The 14,767-nt window shown below is 41.9% G+C and overlaps 1 protein-coding gene across 1 annotated transcript; it reads left to right on the forward strand.

Annotated features, from left to right (window-relative positions):
• Nucleotides 1-457: 457 nt before the first annotated feature.
• slc22a13b (solute carrier family 22 member 13b) lies at nucleotides 458-14,767 on the forward strand. Its single transcript, XM_080751989.1, has 10 exons — nucleotides 458-1,025; nucleotides 2,502-2,605; nucleotides 3,809-3,963; nucleotides 5,779-5,947; nucleotides 6,051-6,171; nucleotides 6,923-7,017; nucleotides 7,491-7,705; nucleotides 8,517-8,625; nucleotides 11,544-11,738; nucleotides 13,690-14,767. The coding sequence occupies exons 1-10, from the start codon at nucleotides 651-653 to the stop codon at nucleotides 13,760-13,762; spliced, it is 1,611 nt and encodes a 536-aa protein (XP_080608115.1). The 5' UTR covers nucleotides 458-650; the 3' UTR covers nucleotides 13,763-14,767.

Here is a 14,767-nt window from a genome sequence, read left to right on the forward strand (position 1 = left end):
GTGGTAGGCCTTGCAGTCAGCTGGGGCATTAAGGCCACAGTGGCATTTCTTTGAGGGGTAGGCCTACAAGGCAACACGGCCATGGCCTTCATGGCCTCCCTGAAATTCCTGCCCTGCTACTGATATTGTCATGTTTCCACGCCAGCTGTTCGTGTAGGCTACCTGCTACAGTATGAGTCCAAAATGTAGGCTATGAGTTCAAAGTGTAGTCTACTGTACGTGTGTTTTGCTGTCTCGTTCAACCTTTAACACTTGGCTGATAGATAGACGACTAGGCTATTCAATAACTATATATATGGAAGTCTTTGTCAAGTCAACACATTCCCCTGCCCAGTCTGAACCCAACGCGCGCCCCTGAGTGCATCGACCTCACACATGATGTAAGTAAGTTATAAGAGCCTCCACATCTGTAAACAACTGGAACAACGCAACGTCTAGCACGTGCGCACACCATAGAGTTATAAACAAGACGCACACATGCTGAGTGTGCTGTCAATGAATCTGGGGTAGCTCCTCCTACGTTCAAGCTGGACTTGATTCACACATTGCAATCAATTACTGCTGTCAAACGGCTATCAACAACAGTGGAGCAGTTGTAGTCTACGCAGGAACACATCTATTATAAACGTTTGCTTTTTGATGGTAGCATCATGAGCGGCTTCGGAGATGTCCTGAAGGAGGTCGGGGAGTTTGGAGCGTTCCAGAAACGCTTGCTGGCTGCGATATGCATTCCCAACGTCTTCACCGCGTTCCACATGTTCGGTCAGGTGTTCACGGGTCTCAGCTTCGCACACAACTGCAGGACCGGCTGGATCTTGGACCGGGGCCCCAATTTGACCCAGGAGCAGCAGAAGAACCTCACGCTGCCCGTGGACAAGGACGGCCAGTACGAGAGCTGCTTGATGTTCACACCTGTGGATCTGGATCTGGAAACCATTGAAGAATACGGGATTAACAGCACCACACACTGCATGGATGGATGGGATTACCAGGCGAAGCCGGGCACCTCCAGCATAGTGACAGAGGTAGGCGATTGTACTTGCTCTGGTCCAGATGAGGTTATACATTTTAATTTAGCCTACCTTGATTGATTGATTGATTGATTGATTGATTGATTGAATACTTTATTAGAAATTTGCATAGGAAAAAGTTCAGGACAGTAGGCTACAGTTCACTGGTACAAGTTCAACTAAAAGAATAAAGACCACAAGAAGGCTATTAGTTTGCATTGGGGTTCCTTTGTACTCAATTCAACATAGCAGAACATTCATAAAGCAATTCTACCATTATTTACATTTCAATATTTTTCAGTGGGGACAATTAGATGGTATAATATGCATGCAAAGGACATTGCATAGTGTTAGTGTCCCCCCATTACACTTCACAAAACAAGCCAAAATAACATACACCCCCCCCCCCCCCCCCCCACAAAACAACAACAACAACAAAGAGAAAACAGCACTGCCATAGTCTACAATCTCTACATTATAGATGCTCTAGTTCTTTTTTGGACTTTGAAACTGCAAGCTTGTCAACAACACCTACAGTAGCTACATAACCCACAAACTCTGTCCCCAGCTCACATCTAACTTTACTGTCAAGCAGGCTTGTCAGAAATTTCTCCTAACAAATAAGCTAAAATGATAAATGCTGTGCAGTCTAAATTCTATAATGGCAAAGGTTTTTGTATCCTAAAGACATTAAACTATAGACTCAACACTTGTAGGCCTACCGGTTATGTCTAGTTGTAGCCTTGGATCATCATAGCTGTATTGTATTGAGTCTGACTTTTACTTTCGTATCAATATCATAAATGTCAGAATCGATAATACATCTGTGATGGTCTTGATCCAAGGCTTGTCTAGTTGGTAGCCTCATATGCATGGTCCTTGTTCCATGCATTATGAAATCAACTAGTCCTCTTTAACAGCTATTTTTCCACTTCCTCTAGTGCAGGGGCCAGCAACCTTTTTGAAATAGTGCCATGTTTTTATTTTCTAGATAGTCAGTGTGCCATGTCAGCATACATTTTAATGACACCCCATCAACAATTCAGACATATTTTAATTGTCAGGAGGACATTGTTATAATGATCATTAGACTCAGCAATAATCCACCTATCTCCCCGATTCCCTCCCCAGTCAAAGTTCGGAATTTTAAATAAATGTAGAATTATTTGCAGGAACGTAATTTGCTGCAAATTAGGCGACTTAATTTAATTGACCATGCTTAAAACAACATTTGATTTTAAAATAAAATTCCTCTCTCACATACTTCTGCCAGTGTGCCAAGGTTGGCACCCGTGCCTAAGGTTGCCTACCCCTGTTCTAGTGTCTCGTTTTAGAATATATAACCTTTGGTTATGTCATACACATTTGTATGCTCTTGTTGTCGCTTGTCACTCATATTTACACCAAAATATTGTACTGTTTAAAATAGGGAATAGAAATGTTTTTTAAATTGGAAATATATTATTTAATCTGATCACTGTTCTCTTCTAGTTTGATCTAGTATGTGAGAACAGGGGTTTAAACGAGGCCTCACAGTCCATCTACATGGCAGGTCTTCTCATTGGAGCGCTGATATTTGGACCAATGGCTGACAGGTATTTACTCTCACTTGTGCAAACTGTTACAGGATAGTGGCTCCTATAGGGCTGAGCAATACAGTATTGTCAATATTATATTGATATTGTGAATTGTGGTATGATACATTTCTAGATAATTGTCTAAGCTTGTAGGTCATCAAAAAATATTCATTATCGTATATACCCCCCAAATTGTTTTGGGGGGGTCCCCAGATGATTAACTTAATGCGCAACATTGTTTTCCCATCTCAACAGTAAACAAACCAGCATAAAGTTTAGGGGGTATCTGCACATTTCTAAAGTGACAATTTAAGGACTTTTTAATGCCTCTAACATGACAAATTAAAGATTGGCCAAATTGTCAAATATTAGAGGCAGAAATTGTGAAAATAGCCGATCTACATGCTCACAACACCTCGCAATGTGAGTCATTGTGAGTATGTAGATCTGCTGTTTTTACAGATACATGAACCATGTTATACAAAATGTAATGCCTCAACTCTTAGTGCTTGTCAGGGTGGGGGGTCCCCAGTTAAAATATGATTATTTTGGGGGTCGCGGCATGAAAAGGAGAACCACTGCTCTAATATAGCACATGGTCTCCTCATCTTTCTCAAGGTCCACCTGAAAGCTCATGTAATATTTGCACTGCGGAGCAGTTAATAGATAACCTATGGTAACTTATACAGTGTCTGACAACTAAAGCCACATTTATGTTAAGTCAGTGATTTGCTGTTCATGGTTGACAATCATCCCTCAAGTAGCAGCTGACAGTTGTCTCTACAGACTTGCCCTCCTCTGTGCTAGATATATTTTATTTTTATATTTTTGGGGGGGATTTTCTGTCTTTATTTATACTGTAGGTATAGTGTAGAATAGATGGACAGGAAACAGGGAGAGCGAGAGAGAGAGAGACAGAAAGTATTAGGACATAGTAGATTTAATAGGTCTAATTAAAAGTTTTCGTGGTGATTCATTGAGATATATATATATAATATTAATGCTGTCCAAATCGTTAATAACGTGTTAATTTGGACAGCATTAATATTAGAGAGAGAGAGAGAGAGAGAGAGAGAGAGAGAGAGATGTCTCTCGATGCATAAATTAACCTACATCAGCGAGATTAAGTTAGTTATTGGTTCTAAATATCGGAATTGAATTGATCTACTGTATTTTGCCCACCAGCCCTAAGATGTAGACCTCTCGCTTTTCTCTGTGCAGGTTCGGTCGTCGTTTTGTGATTCTGCTCTCCCTGCTTCTCCAGCTGGTGTTTGGTGTGGGAGCTGCTTTCTCCCCTAACATCTATGTTTACATAGCCCTACGATTTGTCGTAGGTGTTTCAATCTCTGGCATTTCCATCAACACGTTTGTCCTAGGTAGGTACGCCGTTCCCCTGGGTTTATAGTCGTGTTTACGAGACGTGATGATACTTGGCTGTTCCACTGTCGGTCGTACCTTGGCTTCTACAGCAGAAAACAGCAGTGAATGGATTTCTTTCTATATTACCTGCTGCTACAACCTCGTCTCAGGGCGGCATGTTATGTACTGTGTATCCACCTTGATTGATTGATTGATTGATTGATTGAAAACGTTATTTACCCTCATTTGCAATGCTGTAGAGATTACACACACAAAATCAACAATTAAAACACATACATGAAACACAAACAGATAACAAATGCATAGTGAGATAGGGAGATTTATGAGCAGGTTATTAAATTGTCCATGTCCATTTTTAGCGCGAGTTGTAGATTGTTCCATGAAACTGGAGCATCATAGCAGAAAGCAGATTTTTCCACTGTTTGTTCAGACTGGACATGTGGAACGTCAAGTGTAAGCCAGTCGTTTGAGCGGGGCTGTTAACAGGGTTCCCGCAGATCCTTAAAAAGTCTTACATTTTACTTTTAAATATTAGAACATTGGAATATCCATACTTTTAAAATGGAACCCTGGGTTAGTGCTGTTTTTACACCCAAACAGCAATGTGATACTGTGCACGAGAATGCTACGCACACCAAAGTCCTTGTAGTGGTGCCGGCCAGCGGCAGAATAATCTAAATAGAAGTCTTCAACAGACAAGAAGGTGGTCACCGTAGTAGATTAGAGATTATCATGATTGATTATGTGTGACTTTATAGAGTAGATCATGTGTTCGTTCACTAAATTAGCTCTTATGATACATCATTGATACTGGATAGCTTGTAGTAGTCTAGATGTCGCACTAGGACTAAGTAGCTATTGTTTTGGTAAAACCTATCTTGTTATGATATACTCATATGCCCTGAAGAAGGCAGCTACTTAAAGAGTCACAATTGTGAAGGGTAGAAAATGATCGCTATCAAACTCATTCAAAAATCACAATTCCTGCCTTTTTTATGGGTGCGTTTCAGCCATTCATGAGTTTTAGCCTTTTAGGGACTTTCTGCGACCGTAGGTCCCAAGTTTAGTATGTGAACTGTCACAGCTTGTCCATATGTGTGTATCTCTGTGTGTCTCTGTCTGTCTGTCACGCCTGACGCTGTGGTTCTATGGGTTTGTTGCTCTGACATCACTGTGATGTCAGGGGAACCACTCTTAACAGAATGGGTTTGCTGCTCTGCCATCACGCTCTGGCTTCACTGTGATTTCACACTAACAGAATCCCTTTTATGCCCATATATGGAGTTCCCTGATGTCATCAATATTAAGCCCATATCTAACAGGATTTCATATGGGAATGCCCATATATGGAGGCCACATCGGCCACATACCACACTGACTGGTTCTACAGACAGGGATCAACATGTATGGGCATACAGTAAAAGGGTATGATGTCAGATATAGACATCATAGGACTTTAACATAACAAATAACTGAGTTAGCTCCATATACAGTACATGGTCTCCATATATGGGTACCAGGGGTCTCCATACAGTATATGGGTTACTGGTCCGTTATACATAATGGTCAGATGGCCAAGAATTGTCGCCACCTCGGGCGAGGTCGTGTGTCGCCCTGAGGCGTCTTACTAGTGATATACTGTATACAGTATTTGTTATCTCTGTCCTCATTATGATAAGCTCTAAAAGTATGAATAACATATTTGGTATCTAGTCTAACATTATGATTTATTGACACGATACATTGCAGTTGAAATGTATGGGGAATTAAATTGGCAGCCAAGCCAAATGTTGTGTGTTATGTCTTTGAAGGGGCCGAGTGGACTGGTTCCTCTAAACGGGCGCTGTTCACCATTTTCTCCCACTCCCACTATGCCATTGGACTGATGATCCTGTCAGGCATCGCCTATGGCATACGCGACTGGAGAGTCCTGCAGGTGGTTCTCTCCGGCCCTGTCGTCATTCTGGGAGTTTTTTATTGGTCAGTTGGCTGTTATGTGTTATTTATGTCACTGGTTCTCAATCTCTAGAACGCTGGTTCCTGTGGAACCGAGTGAAATAAATGGAATGACTCAACTCCACAGGATTCTCCCAGAGTCGGCTCGGTGGCTCATGACGCAGGGCAGGCTGGAAGAGGTCAGAAAGGAGGTCAGGAAAGCTGCCCGGGTGAACGGCAGGGAGGTCCCAGAAGCTCTGCTCGACAAGGTAATGTGCATCAGCTATATGCTGTTCTGTATTTATTGTCTGCTGGCTGTAACCGAAACGGAACACCAGAGAAGCCAGTTAAAGGGATATTTCACTTTAATAAAAACCTTTCGTCATTTTATCGTCTAATCAGGCTTTTGGGAACACCCGGGGCAGTTTTTGAGGTGATTGATTCAGTATTTTATCAGACACGCCCCCTTCCTATCTCCATTTTAACCATGATAGATTCATCAAAAACACTGTCCTTTTTTCTGGTGACTAATACTGCTCTCCTAATACGGAGAAGGCTGTGTTTTTTCAATTACGTTCTTCATTTATTTTCATTACGTTTTTTATTGTATTTTATTATTTTAATTTTCCCCAAAAATTATAACAAAATAAATAAATAAAATCAAGTTATCAAAAAAAAAGAAAAAACGGCCTTCTCACATATTAGGAGAGTGTCGGGAGTCACCGGAAAAAAAAAGGACTGTGTTTTCGATGAATCTGTCATGGTTAAAATGGAGTTTAAAGTTACAATAGGTTTTGTATAGGAAGGGGGCGTGTCTGATCCACCTCAAAGTGTCTGTTTTTTGTGTGAAATATCCCTTTAAATGTAAATGTATATTATTTAAAGTATGACAATGATGCCAGTTACATTTGCCTGTATGTATTGTTTGTGTTTATTGTTGTAACAGTGTTCATGCTGCTCTCTTGGCTCACATTCACCTGGTTAAATGAAGGATGTGATGATGATGATTGATTTGTTTAGCTGGAGGCTGAGGCCACACCCAAATCAGGGAACATGTTGGACCTTTTCAGGATCTCATATTTGAGAAAGCGGGCTCTCATATTGAATTATCTCTGGTAAGTATGTGCCTAGTGGACTTGGTTAATTGAATGTTTAAACGTGTGTTTCGATCCTGCTAATGACACCAGCTCTCAATCAATGTCATTTTCACGTTTTTTGTTTCCTCAGGCTCTCACGGACAGAAACAGACACATTTCAACCAAACGGGTCGTCCTCAGCACTGAGGAAGACGCTGAGGAAGACCTGTTTGGTTGGAACGCGTCCGTTGTTTCTGTCCTTGAGAGGTAAATAATGTGAAAAGGACCTTCCTTGTGTGCTGGCTATTTAAACACTTTCATGACATTATCGAGCCACGAACCTTAAGGCTTTTAATTTGATCTGGAGTGTTGTGGGAATTCTGCTTTCCAATCCTTTCTCTCAATACTAATACATGTACTGTACCTGTATTGCACACGATTTGTGCAGACGGTACCGTTTTTGTGTACTCTTTCCATCAACGGGGAAGACATCTCTCATATTCTTTTTCCAGGTTTGTAACAAGTCTTGTCTACTACGGAGTGAGCCTAAACGTTGGTAATTTCGGCGTGGACGTCTATCTCACGCAGCTCATCTTTGGCATAGCAGAACTCCCTGCTCGCCTGGGCAGTCTGCCTCTCATCGAGTACTTTGGCAGGAGAATATGCCAAGCAGCGGCTCTGTTCTTCGGGGGCACTGCTTGCCTGGTGATCCTCGCTATACCAAAGGGTACTGTAACATGAAACATTCACCTGTTAAACCAGTGGTTCTCAAACTTTTTCATGTCAAGGACCCCCAAATTGACACTTATTAGCACGTGGATCCCCATTTGAAAAGAGTGACAGGGACCCTCATAAGAGAAGTTTTTTACGGCTCTAGCAGTGATTCTCAAACAGTCTAATTTCAAGGACTCCCAGTTTAACATTCATCAGGCTAGGGACCCCAATTCATATTGTAAAATCAATGCTAATTTAACTCTGAGAGTGTACAAATGGATTGGTTAGGGTCCGTTTGGTCTCATTTGTACACTCTGAGTTACAGCCCCATAATGGTCCATTTGGTTCTAACTATCATTTAGCAGGGGACCCCCAGGAACTCCCTCAAGGACCCCTGTGGGGGTCCCCGGACCCCACTTTGATAACCACTGCTTTAACCCATTACGACCCGAGGCCGATATCTCTCCTGTATCCTTAGTTTTCAGAAAAACGTATGTTGCAATATCAGTGGTGCTCAAACTTTTTCATGTCAAGGACCCCCAAATGATTTGTATTTGGCTACCGACACATCATAAAAGATTTTGTTCCAGATCATAGCTCATCACTTCATGCCACACTGTGAGCTTGTATATCTGCTATTTTGAATAACCAATCACTGTACTGTATATATCGCTCAAATCTCAAATTACTCTGATGCTTTCCGGCTTTTCCCAAACCTCCTCCTAACACACATATTTGATTGTTATTGTTTCAGGAGAAGTGAACGTAAGTGAATAGAAGCTCTCTGTGCGTCTCCTTAATGTTCTTTGTCATCTCCCTCTCAGATCTTCCTGTGGTGGTAACCGTCATTGCAGTGGTTGCGAAGTTCACTCTGGCTGCATCTTTCACCATAGTTTATGTTTATACTGCAGAGCTCTACCCAACTGTTGTAAGGTAAAAATAAATGTCTCTCATAGTCATAAGGTCTCTCTTGATCTTATTTTAGGTTGATGATATGATATGAAATGCAATTTTAACCTGCACTGCTTACTGATTGCATAGATTAAAGGGCCACTTCACCTCTGGGACAACCCGATCTTATTTTATTGTCGTTTGGGACACGATCAACACAATCCTCATCCTGAGTTATTTTTTGTGTTCAATCTGTGTCTTGAGATATTTTAGTATTTCAGCATATACTAGTGATGCGTTTTGCATCATATGATGCAAAACGCATCAGTGATGATGCAAAATGCATCACTAGTCATGCTGAAATACTAAAATATCTAAAAACACAGATTGAACACAACAAATAACTCAGGATTGTGTTGATCGTGTCCCATCCATTCATCCATCCATCCATCTTCAACCGCTTATCCGGAATCGGGTCGCGGGGGTAACAGTTTCAACTGAGACCTCCAGATTTCCTTATCCTGAGCAACTTCCTCCACTCCCTCAGGGAGTATACCGAGGCGTTCCCAAGCCAGTTTGGAGATATAATCCCTCCATCTGGTCTTTGGTCTGCCACGGGGTCTCCTCCCAGTGGGACGCGCATCGAGGACCTTCCTAGGAAGGCGCTCAGGGGACATCCGTACTAGATGCCTGAACCACCTAAGCTGACTCCTTTCCAAGTGTAGGAGCAGCGGTTCTACTCCAAGTCTCTCTCGGGTGACTGAACTTCTCACCCTATCTCTAAGGGAGATACCAGCCACCCGTCTGAGGAAACCCATTTCGGCCGCTTGCACCCGCAACCTTATACTTTTGGTCATGACCCACACTTCATGACCTTAGGTCATGAAGTGACCTCAACTCTTTTTTCTTCACCACAGTGCGATTTAGCGACTGCATCTGCTGACCTCAAATGAGGAAGTCGTAGGGCGTTGGAAGGAACACTTTGAGGAACTCCTAAACTCAATAGTTTATAGTGATGGAGGGTCTGCGTCGATCTCCCGGAAGGAAGTCACTGAGGTAGTTAAACAACTCCACAGTGGCAAAGCCCCGGGGGTTGATGAGATTCGTCCAGAAATGCTGAAGGCTCTGGGTGTTGAGGGGCTGTCGTGGCTGATACGTCTGTTCAACATCACATGGAAGTCTGGGACAGTGCCGAGGGAGTGGCAGACCGGGGTGGTGGTTCCACTTTTCAAAAAGGGGGACCAGAGGGTGTGTGCTAATTACAGAGGTATCACATTGCTCAGCCTCCCCGGGAAAGTTTACGCCAAGGTACTGGAAAGGAGGGTCCGGCCGATAATCGAACCTCAGATACAAGAGGCTCGGTGAGCTGGGGGTTGCTTCACTGCTTTTTGCGGATGACGTGGTCCTGATGGCACCATCGGTCCGAGACCTTCAGCTCTCACTGGACCGGTTCGCAGCCGAGAGTACAGCGGCCGAAATGAGGATCAGCATCTCTAAATCTGAGGCCATGGTTCTCAGCAGGAAACCGATGGATTGTGCAGTCCAAGTAGGGAATGAGGCTTTACTCCAGGTGAAGGAGTTTAAGTATCTCGGGTCTTGATCGTGTCCCAAACAACAATAAAATAAGATCTGGTTGTCCCAGAGGTGAAGTGGCCCTTTAAAGTTCTCAGTCGCCATGACTGTTTTCAGTCATTTGAATTCCATGTCTTCTATGAAAGCATGTTGCGCAGCAAAAATAGCCTAATTACCATGGTATTTGTGAGGGTAGCATACTCCCTGCAGGCTATGGCATTGAATGATGTATAAATGTTAACCCTGCATTATGTGTATGTGTGACGATTTTTTAAATAAAGAAAATAGCCTAATTACAAGCTGTCAATGTGTTGCAGACGCATTGACAGCTTGTAATTGGGTTTTCCTTTTTTTAATTAGGCATTTTTTTTAAATCATGATTTTTTTGGTATTGTATTGGTTTGTACTTAAAGTACCAAAAGTAGAAAGTACTCATTATGCTGAATGTCCCATTTCACAAGTTTTCAAATGTATTACATTCATAAATATCTTTTGAAAATAGCAGATCTACAAGCTCATAATGATCGCGACGCATTAGGAGCTTGTAGATCGTCTATGTTCAAATGGCCGAAATGTACTGTATAGGGCTGAATCGGTTAATGTATCTTTTGTAATAATAATCCAAATCTACAAAGTAGCTAGTAGCTAAAGTTTTACAATAATTGTCTGAGATGTAGTAATCTCTCAAGAATAGACTTCTCTAATGCTCCGCAAATGAAAAGGAACAAAACAGAGAGAGTGCTTTCTTTGACGATGGAGTGTAGTGGAGTAGAAGTAAAAGTACAGAAAATTGGAAATACTCCAGTCAAGTAAAAGCACCTCAAAATTGTACTTAATTACATTACTTGAGTATACTGTATGTCAGGGGTGTCCAAAGTGCGGCCCGGGGGCCAAATGCGGCCCGAGGACACCTTTTATGCGGCCCGCGGCTTCATTCCTAAATTGTATTATAAACGGCCCCGCCAGCACCGTCAAACGAGAATATTTACCCAGAGTTTGTCAAGATTCCTTGTTCCCTGTTGTCTCATTCTGAAGGGGTCAAAGAAAGACTATTTTATTTTATTTTTTACCTTGCACGTCTGGTTACATTTGGTAATGTGAAATAAGGTTATTTGTGTACTGACAAAAGACCATTATATTGATGATGGTAAATAAAATTGTTTAAATGGGATGCATATGTATGTGACTTTGACACAGTCCAACCGAAAGTACATTTTATCAGGAGATATAGTCGGCCCTTTGGTGTTTTCATATTTTCTAATGTGGCCCCCTTTGGAAAAGGTTTGGACACCCCTGCTGTATGTACTTAGCTACTTTAGTTTACATCTGTGTGTGTGTGTGTGTGTGTGTGTGTGTGTGTGTGTGTGTGGGTGTGTGTGCGCGCGCAGGCAGAACGGCGTGGGTCTTAACTCCATGTGTGCTCGAGTGGCGGGGATCCTGGCTCCACTGATCGGGCTGCTGGAGGTCTTCCACCCTGCCATCCCCATGTTAGTGTATGGCATCCTGCCCTTCGTTGGCGGGGGGCTCTGCTTCCTACTGCCCGAGACCCTCAACACTGAACTTCAGGATCACACCGAGGAAACGTAAGCTCGGTATATTGTGGATAAGTGACAATAGGCAGACGGACAGGAATGGATCGAAGACCTGGCTGGAACACATTATTACTTGAACCATTATTTTATGCTTTAACTATTGAAAAATAGCAGATCTACAAGCTCACAGTGCTGCACAGAGAGTGCTGCGCTGCGAGCTTGTAGATCTGCTATTTTTGAAATGTCGTGAACATTTGTGCAAGTCTTTTATTTTGACCCGATTCTATAAATGTCTTCTAAAGGTTTTTGAAAAACTCAGGTTTCTATAATCTGTGGTTCTCAAACTTTTTCATGTCAAGCTAAGGACACCCAAATGTATAAGTATTTGGCTGTGGACCCCCTTCTCGAAATATTATGTATCAAGGACCCCCCAGAAGCAAATATTTGAGTTACATGTTCCCGGGGAAAATATATACCGGTATTCAGATTTAAAGATTTGCTGAAAAATCCACAATTTTTCAAATATAGCAGATCTACAAGCTCACAGCGCAGCACTCAGTGCCGCGCTGTGAGCTTGTATATCTGGTATTTTTGAATAGTTAAAGCATAAAATAATGGTTAAAGTGGTTCCAGGTGCTAATGGACGGGTTTCTGGTCCACGTTACACTGATAAGAAGTAGATGCGTGCGCAGGTTCGGTACCAAAATTAGCCAATGAAACCAGCGCTCCCCAAAACAACAGGTTTGGGGATTGGTGGGAATTGATTACATGATACATTCAGCTGTGCATTTAGTCTCAATGTTTGTAAACAAGAAACCCGTCTATCCACAAGTTTCCGCGGGAGTTTACTGGAGACTATCAGGACCAAACTTCCGGGTTTAACAGCAGACATACAAGCTCACGTCGCGTCGCAGATGCAACCCGTTGTGAGCTTGTAAATCGGCGGCGGAACCTCGGTGCAGACGTTTGCGCAATGCACTATGGGGCGTAGGAAACTCGTGGATAGGATAAAGCAAAACAAAATCCTGTGACTGAAATATGTAATGATGATGTTTTAGGTATTATCATTCTAATCTAAACCTATGTTGCTGCTGTTCTATATACACAGCCAGGCAACCAGTTGAAGAAATCCCAGATTGAGGCTTTAAAGTAAGCAATTTACCCCGAGTGAGAGGACATTATGCTCTGATAATGTCCTGTGTGAGGGGGTGATCGGACGAGGCGAAGCCGAGTCCGATAACACCCTCACACAGGACATTATCAGAGCATAATGTCCGACCCCGAGTGGTAAATAGCTTTTCTACCACTTTTTTCCGTATACATGAAAGAAAACACATAGTTGTAACTTGCAAGGATATTAAGTTACAATCATTATTGCCTATAAAACTTCCGCGACGACAGCAAATAGTTCCACAAACAACATCTTCTACTCACCACCAGATGACGCCAACTCCATGCAGAGAAAGATGTCTAGCATACAGCTAAGCTAACGTCAGTTAGAAGGACCGTTCCGGCCGTAAATAGAGGCTGTTCGCTTCCAGAAAGGCATAGGTTCAGAGAAAAGGGGCTTTAAAGTTGGCGGATTGCATTGGATCCAAATAAATCGGCGACGTCGTACGCACGTTAGTAAACATAGGACCGCTACGACCGTCATATGTTGGTTGGGGGAAAGGTGTTCCGACTACCTCCTGAAGTCCCCGGATGTACACTGAGGCGCATTGATCTCGTCCTCACACAACTGCGGCGGTTGTTCTGCCATAACCTCCGGAATTTAGCCAATCAGAATCCAGTATTTGAACATGTGACTAGAAAAAGTGGTAGAATGTTGCTTTTATGAAATGTCTGAAGCCATTCATGTTTATGGAAGATGCTTCTAAACTATTATATTGCTAGTTTGACCACTTCAAATACTCTTTAACCTTAAAATAACTAATAACCAAAAATAGCTGATGTACACGTCGCAGCACGATTTTAAAACATTGTTACTGTTTATTTATTTCAGAACAACAGAGAATGGGAAAGTCGAAACGGAACTCCACAATAAAGAAGTACCACTGAAGAGCACACACTTATAAATCACCATTTAAGTGTCATAATGTGTCTATTGTAGTTTTCTTTTCTAGCAATTTTCCATATCAAACACCAGTTAAAGAAATATCTTTGAAGCAGCAGGATTATGAATTCATACAGTACACACAAACATTTTGTTATTTAAATGCTCAGGCAGTTTTAAAACGAAAACATATCTTTCAACTTGTAACTTATTGCACACTTTAGGGGCTGTGTCCACAGGTGTTTTTAATTTGTATTTTTGTTAGCTGCCAAGCCTGCCAGTGCCTTTGTCAGTAGTTCTCAAACATTTTCCATGTCAAGGACCCCCAAAATGTACAGTATTTGGACCCCGAACTGAAAATGTTTTGTGCCAGAGACCACCAGAAGAGAAGATTTTATGTAAAAACAATTCTACATTATCCAAAAGTTTCCTAACATTTGAGATATTTTTCAAAAATCGTCCAAAAATGACAAATCTGGTCAATGGACATTTCTATTGACAAGATCTGTAAGGGCACTGTGGAGTAGCTAAAACCTCCGGTGAAATATTTATTTTCTGGCCAAAAAGTGTATTTTAGACGTGAGGTGGGGGGCTCCGAGTGCTAAGGAAAGTCTTTCAACTCCCAAAAGCCGTCTTTTGTTTTGGTGAGTAGAGAAACTGTATTTGTTATCTTTGGACCAGACGAGAGGTGCAGGCTTTCTTGCGGGTGCAGCGGATGGTTAGTGACATAGCGTTAAGGAGAACTCCTTTAACGCTATGGACCAGAGCTAGGTTTGAACATTGCCGTAGTCAACTGCTTAAAAATAATAATAATAATAAGGGTAATAATAAATAAAATACTCTGGACATGATAACCAAAATGCTTCTCTGCTAAAAAAAAAAAGAAAAAAAGAAAAAAAAAACTTTCATTTGACATAGGCTTGTCTTTTTCTCAATAATTGATATGAATGCCATGTTTTACTTTGTAAACTGTATTTAATAACAATATTTTGCAATAAAAAATATTTAAGACACTTCCCCCCCACAA

The sequence above is a fragment of the Nannobrachium achirus genome (assembly GCF_963921795.1).
Source record: "Nannobrachium achirus genome assembly, chromosome: 21".
Taxonomy (NCBI): Eukaryota; Metazoa; Chordata; class Actinopteri; order Myctophiformes; family Myctophidae; genus Nannobrachium; species Nannobrachium achirus.